The 10,298-nt window shown below is 31.3% G+C and overlaps 3 protein-coding genes across 7 annotated transcripts in view; 2 read left to right on the forward strand and 1 right to left on the reverse strand.

The window, feature by feature from the left end:
- The window catches only part of LOC106672247 (protein spinster), a 57,604-nt gene extending 55,269 nt beyond the window's left edge, over positions 1-2,335 (forward strand). For 4 of the 5 annotated variants that reach the window (XM_014403525.2, XM_014403526.2, XM_014403524.2 and 1 more), the window contains one exon: positions 327-1,115. In XM_014403525.2, coding sequence (XP_014259011.1) covers positions 327-418 — 92 coding nt within the window. In that variant the 3' untranslated portion in view covers positions 419-1,115. Of the gene's footprint in view, positions 1-326; positions 1,116-2,166 lie in introns of those variants that run through there. The other variant, XM_014403527.2, reaches the window with a different exon arrangement.
- Positions 2,336-2,589: 254 nt separating this feature from the next.
- LOC106672189 (protein transport protein Sec61 subunit beta-like) lies at positions 2,590-3,600 on the forward strand. The gene is made up of 4 exons (XM_014403395.2): positions 2,590-2,783; positions 3,139-3,218; positions 3,278-3,379; positions 3,451-3,600. Exons 1-4 carry the CDS (start codon positions 2,781-2,783, stop codon positions 3,539-3,541), a joined length of 276 nt encoding a protein of 91 aa, XP_014258881.1. The 5' UTR covers positions 2,590-2,780; the 3' UTR covers positions 3,542-3,600.
- Positions 3,601-7,188: 3,588 nt separating this feature from the next.
- Positions 7,189-7,973, reverse strand: LOC106672180 (NADH dehydrogenase [ubiquinone] 1 alpha subcomplex subunit 11). The gene has a single exon (XM_014403385.2). It carries the CDS (start codon positions 7,808-7,810, stop codon positions 7,274-7,276), a length of 537 nt encoding a protein of 178 aa, XP_014258871.1. The 5' UTR covers positions 7,811-7,973; the 3' UTR covers positions 7,189-7,273.
- Positions 7,974-10,298: the final 2,325 nt, after the last annotated feature.

The following is a 10,298-nucleotide window of genomic DNA, read 5'->3' on the forward strand; positions in this document are numbered from 1 at the left end:
AAGGTCTTGGATTCCAATGCAAGGCCGCTGGTTTTGAACCTGACATGCTTTTTTACAAAAACACCAGCATCCTGAGGGTTCATATAACCTCATAGTTAAAATACCTTTGTTTAAAATCACCTTTCATTAAACCTCGTAATTACCTTGTGACTACAACTTTATTTCTAGTTACTTAAATTAATAAATGTGTAAACAAACCCATACAACAAACACTACTTCCATTCAATTACAATACACAAATTCCATTCAACCAAAATTTTGTTTTGTTGTTGACGATTATTTGTCACAAAATTCTAACTCCATTAATTTAATCTCTCTTTGTACAGCATTAGAGAAAGGTGATCAGCCCACCAATCACATGTACGCAGACGATCCCCGGCTCAATGGAAGTGAGGCCAACTTGACCATCCCTTCTTAACAGGCCTTTATGTCAGTTTCGTCAAACTGATTCATTACAATGAGTTTGAGTGGCAAACTTTTAAAATGAACAAAAATCATTTAAAGAACAACAGAAACTGACTGAGGACCTTTTATACCATGCTTTAACCAAATTGTCAAATGTGTGCATACTTCCCTGTTTGTAATGAACTTATTTATATTTGCCAGCCTTTTATTGGAATGGAGGGCATTAACCCAAATGTTAATTTAGAACAATTTTCATAACAAATGTATAGTTATAATTATTTAAAGACATTTAGGTTATAGCTGAAAGACTGTGTTACTTTTATTTTGTCTTTTTATTTAATTATTTTTATTTTTGTGATTAAATTTCAAAAATTATGTCAGTACACAGTATTGCAGTTACGTAAAAGTAACAAAATAAAAATGTTTTAACTTGAACAATAATATGAATTGTCGTTTGCTTTAAAAAAGTATATAAAAATTTATGTGTCTTGTCTCCACATTTTAAACTGTTCACAATGAGATTGGAACACTAAAATAATCAAAACTGCCATATCATGTTTTTTTTTTCTTTTTTTTTTTTATAAAGACTGTCTCTTATATAAAATATAATACAAAACTATTGTAATTTAAAATTGTATATTGCTTGTCTAGCTGATTGTATATATGTGTAATAGTGTTATTTGTAAAAACACAATATTTAATTATGGAAATGTTTGGTTTAATCTATATCCCATCCTAAATTCCATTTAGAATTTATGTGTCACCAACTGAAATCTCACATTGCTAGCACAAATTCTCCATCAGACTTACCACAAGTGTTGTAATAGTGTGGTATGCTGGATGTTGGTCTGCGAGAAGGTGGCATTATGTTGAACTGGCCTTGGGTACTGGCGCAAAGTATGTAGCTAATGTATCCCAAGTGTGAAGTGTACTTCACAAAGTCACTAGGAGAGGTATAATTATCCCCCCATTTCCAGTCACCAGTAGGTGTTATTTCAAGTTGGATAAGTTAACCACATAAAATATCTAGCTAAGATATCACAAGTGTAAAGTTGTTAACAACATCACCACAGAATGTATCACAAGTTGGATAAGTTTACCCTTAGCTAACATATCTCAAGTGTGAATGTAAATATATCTTAAGGATTTATCACAAGCGTAACAAGTAAGCTACAGTCACCAGTGGATGTATTAGAAGTGTGATAAATTTACCTCAGAAAGTATCTAGCCAATGTACTACAAGTGTGATAAGTTTATCCCACAAAGTATTTAGCAAATGTATCAAAGTGAAGTTTGCCTCACAAAGCCAGTAAAGGATGTATTACAAGAGAAGTAAGTCTTTTCATCTTAGAAAGTTTCTTGGCCGATCACAATTTCAATAAGACACACAATCACCATCAGATGTAGAAACCATTTTAAATTGCTAAATATGAAATCTATTTTTTTTTTTTTTTCATTTCAATTGTGTTTTTTTATGTCAACCAATTTGTTTAATTAAGTGTTGTAAAGAAATTTAGCAGCATGCTGCAAGTATTAGTCAAGTAATGCATAACAACGAATGGTTTATTAAAAATAGTGGATCAATAATTATCATGTAAATTAGCTAAATCTTAAAAAGAACAATTAGGTTAATAGATTTTTTTAAATTATAAACAATTTTAAGTTGTACAATGTACTGGCAACACTATCAGTTCAAATTTACTTCAAAATTAAGCAAAATAGTCTATATTACTGATTAATTGTGCTGCATTGATGTTTCAGTGGACCACAGAGATCGTGCAAAAGCTTTAAAGTTGTTAAAGACATAAGCAAGATGTGAATAATGAAGCCCAATATTGTTTTCCATAGCTGCATTATGGATTTATAAACCAGCAAAGCCATTTTATAGATTTAAATAACAATTAATTGAATATACAAACGGACAGGGAGTTTTTATGTTTGTAAATAAATTGAATGTTTATCAAGTCTATTTTATTAATATTTCATTTAATTTGAAGATATATTTAAGATAATTATTTATTAATTCACTTAATTTCAACACACCCCTGATGTGAAATTATTTATTATAGTAAATAATCTATTTTTCACATGTTCCATTTACACTTGTATTGTATTGTAGTATTACAAGTCCTATGTATATTGCAGTTTTACTGTGCTTTGTTATATTGAGCAAAATATTTATTATATATTGGATATTTTCACATCCTTTCTAGTTCTAGATTTTGTGTGCTGTTATGATTTTTATTCATATTTCACACATCATATGGTGACTAGATCACCACATTTATTATGATTGTTCAATAAAAAAGAGAGGAAGTTTTATTATTTTGGTTATAAATTATTACAGCGGATGCATTTTATGACTATCTGCAATAATGGTGAGTTTTTATCAAAAGCTGTACGTAAACTAAAATAGGGAATACAAATTTACTGTTAACACTTTACCAACTTGACCAAAATTGGTCATAATCATAACTTTTTTAAAATTATTAATATACATAAATATCCATATTTATTAGGTAAACTTGTTATTTTACTAAATTTATTATTTATTTCGAATCAAAAAAGTCTTGTTTTGAAGATGGTCTCTTTCAAGATGCAAGAATGTGTCTGTTATGCCAACTTTTTTTTTTATTATATCTTTTTTTTCAATCTCTTACTCTTCATCTTTTTTTATTATCAAACTAGTCGATTGTTACAAGTTTAATTGTATAATACTTTAATGTTTTTAAGCCATCTGTAAGTGGCTTGTCATCGGTGTCGAGCAAAGGATCGAGTAAAAATGGGAGATCAACAAATAGTGCCAGGCATAGGTAACAAAATTTAATAATCAATTACAAAACTAAATTTAAATTTGTAATAAAAACTTCAGGAAGACAAATTCAAGCACTGCTTCAAGAGGTCGTCATGGTGGAGGCGATAACAGTGCAGGGATGTGGAGATTCTATACCGACGACTCCCCAGGAATCAAAGTGTAATTGTTGTCATATTCATTTTTTCTTAGTGGTAGTTTAAATAATTTTTTGTTTTGTTTTTCTTTTGCAGCGGTCCTGTACCAGTATTAGTAATGTCGCTTCTTTTTATAGCATCCGTTTTTATGCTCCATATCTGGGGGAAATATACTAGACCTTCGTAATGTAGTTGGGTTTTAAACTTTTATAAATTTTTATATCAGAGTTAATAAAATTGAATTTATTTCATTGTATTGGCTGCTTTATATGAAGTCCTATACTAGGGATTAATTTAAATTAAACTTTCTATCAGTGAGCATACTACAGTGTTGTTAGCCCATTCAGCTCCCAACATCTAGCATAACAACATTTAACAATTATAACATATAACAATTATCTGCAAAAGATCACTCAATCTTACATTTGGAGTACCACCCTATATTTCAAAGAGATAAGTAACTTAAGGTATGCCTATTCGCTCCCTATATGGATCCAATGCATGACACTTCCATTATTTGGTGCACATGAATCTGGAGATAAGACAAAACTAGATAAATCAAATTTTGACCAAATGAAGTCACTACAAAAATGATTAAGTTGAAAAGGAAACCATTTCCTTTTAATGAAGGAATTTAGAGCTTGAAAAGTTACATCAACATTTTGGACATTTTACTTGCATGCGTGGTGGTATAATAACTGGCAAGTGCAATGCATAATGAGATAATAAATATACTTAAATAAATTAAAACAACCTATTTATTACGACAACTACGATACATTGACTTTAATGAAATGTGAGCACAACAAAAAATTAAAAGGTACTACAAAAATTGAATTTTAACCAAAGGTCTAAATTTTAAAATCACAATCCTGGAAAGTTGTGTTTTTTGCTTATCCAGTTTTGCCTCAAGGGTGCAGAAACATCTACGATGATTCGGCCTAAAATTAGGCACAGATAAGTATATACTTAACTGCCACCCTTTATATATAAAACAGTTCCTTGACTGAGTGAGACAACGCACAGATCAAACCCCTGGATCTAAAGGGTTGAAATTTCGACTATGCATTCCTATAATGACATGAATAGCAGCTAAGGAAGGATTTTTTGAAATTACATCCCTAAGGGACTAATTTGGACATTTTTTTACCATGTATAGACTGAAGTGAACTGAAGAAGAGAGGAATTTTAGAAACGAGACATTATATTAGAAAGTCGTACTAGCACCTGCATTGCACTAGAAACGTACATTAAAACAGAGTCCTGCATGGACAAAGTCGTGGGTAAAAGCTAGTATGGCATATTCTGAGCCAACTTTGCTCAAAAATTTAAAATAGGCAAATTGAATGTATTAAAAACTAAAAATAATTTAAATATAAACTTGATATGATTATAAAATGGGCAAATACTAAACAATATAACTTGACTTGTCATAACTAATTTATTTTATATTGATTACATGATTAAATCATTCAAATGCACTATTCTTAGTGCTAGTTTTTCTTTATTTCAAATGTTATTTTTAATTAAAAATTGTAATTAAGTAGATTATTTTTATTTGTGCAAATCCAAAGTGCATATGAAGGTTTCTTTAATTTGTGCTTTTATGGTTTTGAGCTTGATAGATTTAGTTAAAATTGTGGCCTTATTGAAGGTCAAAATGAAAACTAAAATGGTCAATGTAATCAGAACAGTTTGGATGGCTCTGTATCATCACAAAGGAATCAATGTGCCCTAAATAGCCTGGTTCAGTATGCCATTATTTTAAGGTAAAGAATATCTTTTGTAATCATCAAGATACGGCAACGAGTACAGGTCTGGTGGCCAAATTTGGCATAAATTGTCATTTAGACCGAGCAAAATTCAGGTTTTTTTATGAGTCTTGGTTTCACCACAGCCAGTTGGCTGACATTCTGGAGAAAAACTGTAGAATGTTTATCCTATAGTTTTTAATATATAATTAATTAAGCAGTGTTAGATGATGTTATTACACTAAGACAAGCCCAGTTGATACTCAATTACACACCAGAAAAAAATAAAAACACTATAGTCCAAATTGCACCTTGAATAATATATTAGCTGAATAGTCTAAGCTTAAAGATTTTACAAAATCTTACAGTGAGTCACAAACTGTAAGACGTCTAATTAATTACCTATTAATTAGAGTGTTATTGCAAATGTTTATAAGCCAGTGGAATTGTTCATCATATTGTCAACAAAATAATGTCAATATGTATTTTTGTACCACAACATAGACAGCATATTTACTAAACCTGACTGCATTTTTTTTATTGTTGGTACTAAATTTTGCAAAGTTTATCAATACATTCTCAGTGTAAGTCATGAGCCAAAGACAAGACAAATTGGTTCTTAATTACATATTAAAAAAATAAAAACATCCAAATTTTACCTTGCTTAATTTTTTTTCTCAATTGCACAAGCTTAAAGCTGGAGCTTAATCAGATGTAGTGGCGCATGAATATTCTTCTTCAATTCCTATCAATTATTCTTCCACTTACGTCATCTTACACATTTAATAAATTTTTGTTTAATATCTGAATGCATGTCATTGTCTAACTCAATGGTTCCCACACTTTTTGTTTCCAGCGCCCTTAATTTATCGGAATATTTCTGTGGCACCCCAAATCTTGATCTATCCCAGTGAGAACTTCATGATAATACTAGTAATTCATTTCCAATTCAGAAAACTATTAATTTATCTAAAACATTTATTTTGTCTGTGATTTTATTTAATAAATAATCAAAACTACTGACTTTTTTTTGGCACTTTCGACACGACACGCAAGAATGGCACAATTACACAGAAGACAAACACTTTGAGCCCTGAAGATGATCTCAATAAAGATCAAAACGGCACGATAAAGAAAATGTTTTTCTGAAACCTACATCACACCAGACCACATCTCACAATTTCTAAATAAATTAAAAAAAAACTACTGACTTTCTTGTGAAATTAAAAACTTACCTTTTGAAAAGCGATTGCGCACTTAATAGCCAAAATATAAAAGTGAATACTTTTTGTGGCCAATAATATAAAATAAACAATTGCAGCTGCCTCATTAACATCCACATTGAGATTGGATGGCCACCAGGGTCTTAGTTTTTAGAGTTTATAAAGGGGGATTTAGTTTTTTTTTTTTTTGTAAATATAAAAAGAATATTTTTTATAGAAAATTTTTGTGGCGCTCTTGCAGCACAGCCACAGTGCACAGTTTGGGAATCTCTGGTCTATTTCCAAAAATTCACCAAAATAAATAATTTTTGTTTATCATGTGGACAATTTCCAATTTTGTCCAAAATTTTGGAGAGGATTATGAATAGTCAAATTTTATCCTACATCGGAAAAAAAGAGTGCTGAACCCCCAATTCGGTTTTCATTCAGGGCATGACTGTTCTACAGCTCTACTATTATCTAATTAGAGCGATATTGCATCCCTTTTAGCCTGCATAATTTTGTTTATCATGTTGCCAACAAAGTAATGTCAGTAAGGTGACATCAAGGTATTTTCTATCACTGGTTGGATACAACCTATGTACGGATGTATATGAATATTATCAGTACAGTTCCTTTTCTTCCATTTGGAGAAAGCATATAACATGATGTCAATGACACAAAGACAAGGCCTGTTAATTATTATATGTCAGAAAAGAACAAAAACACCATCATACAAAGTTTACCAATCCATTCTCAGATCAATTCCTTTTCCGCTAAAAGGGTTAAGATTTAATGAGTTTATTTTAATTAAAATAATGGAAACTGGTTGAATAAATATTGTCAAAAAATTAAAAAATGGGTCAATTAAAACAAAATCATTTTGTTTTAATTTTATTTACAACAGTACACTTAAATTGCAACAACAGATTACTAGCATTTTTTTAAAACTGGCTTTTATGTTTTTTAAACTTCATTGGGGGTCTTCCATGTCCTGCCAGGATCTTTTGTAAGTGTGAAATCCTTACTGAATGAAGAGTAGGTATGGGTAACTTCTTTTGGAGTACCAGCGTCGGGGAATAGCTCCCATTTGTTAATGACAAAATCCTTCAGGACGATGCCTGCAACAGCGAAGACTACAGCGCTGTACGAGCCGACTTTAACGCTCTTCATCCATGCCCCGTTGAACGCGCCGGTGGCTATTCCTGCCAGGCCATAGTTGAGCCTGTCGTCCTTTCCTCTCAAGTTGGTGAACATGCAAGATGTCGATGAGAAAGTGACCACACTGCCGACCAGTGATCCTGTCAGAAATCCGTATCGAGCGAAGGTCGCAGCGTAGCCCTTTGGGTGCGAGTTGAGTAGGATCTCTATCGAAGACCCCACGAGACCGTACAAGGTTGAGTACTTCGTAACGTACCAAAGTTTCTTGAAACAGTCCTGACCATCAGGGGTGTCGTGGTATTTGTATTCATTTTTGAATACGTACTCGGATATTGGGCCCATTTTAGACCTTTTATAACGTATGCACTATACTCAGATTCGGATAAAAAAAGAGACTTACAATATTAAATTAAAGGCCGGCAATCTGGCACTACAGTTCACTCCACTTCTTAATTCTTGGCCAAAAGGTATTTTTCAACCAACCTCTCGGAAGGTTCTAGCATTTGTAAAAACCTAACCGGACAGCCTTACAGCTATGTCGTCACATGTGGAGATCATAACATGATGTCATGACAAAGACTAGGCCTATTTGTTCTCAATTACTAGAAACAAATAAAAACATTATAATCCAAGTTTTCCTTAATTTTTTTTAATTACCCGAACTAAAAAAACCTTTTCCTATCTGTCTGTCAGAACTGAAAGGGGAAAGATTTCAAATTCTACCTTCTCTCTCAATTTCAGCTGGTGTACCCTAAGGCTCTATTTTGGACCTTTACTTTTTACTATGTTCCTAAATGGCATTCCATTAGTTCTTAATTTCTCCTAATGTCATTTGTACGGTGATGACACTCAGCTTAACATTCAGTGTTCTATAAGCAGCATAACGGCATTCTTTTTAATCCTAACGAATTTTTTTATATATTTTTATTTATTTATTTAAACAGATAGATGCCCAAAATGCAATACATTTAGTTAAATTATATGTTTGTAAAAGATTAAATGAAAAACAATATTATTAAAAGCCTATTTATAGAGTATAAACCTAACATTAATTTATTATAATTATATACTTACTAAACAATCAGAACAAATAATCTATTCTACTAGACAGAGATAGACTTAAAACTTTCAATTATAATAAAAAAGACAAAAGTAGCAATCTAATTATTTTAAATAACTAGGAGATATGACCTAATGGTTTGTAAAGAACTATTAATATGCCTATTCGTGGGCACTTCAATAATGTTATTAACTATTTTTTGGAGTCTGTTGATACCGGAATGAAGAAGATAATCGTGAGGAATGAAAAGTGTGATTGATATCTTTGATTATGGCGTGGAACTCAACAAGTGAGAAAGTAATAAATCACAACTGCTGGTCAATACTATCAATAATGTAAACTAATATAAATGTGTATAGTCTTCTGTTAGACTAAATCAGGCTAATAACAATTTGCGGAGTATGTACCCAGCATGATTATGATGAAAGGAGACTAGGAAATGGGGTTTATATTACTCAAGCACTGCAGACCTGGCTTATTGTATTTTCCAAGTTACTTAGTTCAGTCTATCGGTTTGATCCTTCTTTTAAGGAATACTAAGTCACTGACTGTCATTGCTACATCCCTCGTCTCTATTGAGTAATTGGTTCACATTTGAAGATGATATACGTTGCTATTTCTTCTTCCTCATTGCTTAATTTATATGGGATCTTCGTTGTATATACCCATGTTGTGAAGATGTTTTCTCAGATGCAAGTGATTGGTTAATAGTCCTATCACTCCTCTGAGTTTAACCCTTTCTAACTGTGTCAACGAATTTGCCAGTCTTGATGAGGTTATGTTTTAGCATAAGTTTACTGTGCCTCTTTTGTCTTTTTTAGATTCATTCTGGGATGTAGGATTCTGTGTTTGTTTGTATTATCCCAAGAAGAGGTTCAGCCTATATATGGTCTTACAGATCTTCCTCTGGTCAGCCTGCCTTTTTAATCCTGGTACCCAAGATATTATCAGGTTGTTGTTGTTTTTCCCCAGGTGTTGGAGATTTTGGATGCATTCACTGATTAATTGTATTTATTTACTGATCGAAATCCACTATAAAAAAGACATTTTACAATAACAAAAAATATAAATGATATAAAAATACAAATAATATATATAAAAAGAATAAGGACGTATATGCATGGTAATAATATAAATGGTAAATAAAAATGATAAATATAAAAATACAATTAAAGAGTAAAAACTAAACAACAAAAATGAAATACATAATTACTAACCAAATAAGGCAGAGGAAACAAAATAAAGCTGAAAGACAATTGAAACTACAATAATTAGATACATATTTAATGAAAATAATGCTCTTTGTAAATATGTAATATGACTAAAGTGCGAGAATTAGTTGAACCAGTAAATGAAATAAATTGTAATAATTTTGTACAGTATGAAATATAAAATCATTGAAATATAAAAGCACTTTGATGAGGTTTTATTGTTACATGCTAATGTTTTTATTCGCTTGCCTATCCAATCTTATGAGGATTTTTTTGCCTCTTTTAAGATTGTCTAATGCACAAGAATTGATGGCATGTATTTCAGCTTGAACTGAGGTGTACTTTCCTTGTGTTTGATTGTTCATGTTTTGGGCATAAATAAAAACCACCTGATCAGATTCCTTCATTTTAGAGTTATCTGTATACCACAGCTATGTAGTAGAAACTTTTGTATAGTTTTTGCTTTCACCAATAAAAACAGAGTTATTTAATACAATAAGATATCTATTCTGCCTGGATGAGAGAGACTTGTGTATCCTTATTTATTGATTAAGGATCT

The sequence above is a fragment of the Cimex lectularius genome, unplaced genomic scaffold (genome assembly GCF_000648675.2).
Source record: "Cimex lectularius strain Harlan isolate CLEC.00 unplaced genomic scaffold, Clec_2.1 scaffold17, whole genome shotgun sequence".
Lineage (NCBI taxonomy): Eukaryota > Metazoa > Arthropoda > Insecta > Hemiptera > Cimicidae > Cimex > Cimex lectularius.

Coding starts and splice junctions, on each gene's coding strand:
- LOC106672189 (XM_014403395.2), top strand. Junction 3,219..3,277: donor ACAAATAGTGCCAGGCATAG/GTAACAAAATTT, acceptor TAAAAACTTCAG/GAAGACAAATTCAAGCACTG. Junction 3,380..3,450: donor GACTCCCCAGGAATCAAAGT/GTAATTGTTGTC, acceptor TTTCTTTTGCAG/CGGTCCTGTACCAGTATTAG.
- LOC106672180 (XM_014403385.2), bottom strand. CDS start 7,810: ATGGGCCCAATATCCGAGTACGTATTCAAAAATGAATACAAATACCAC.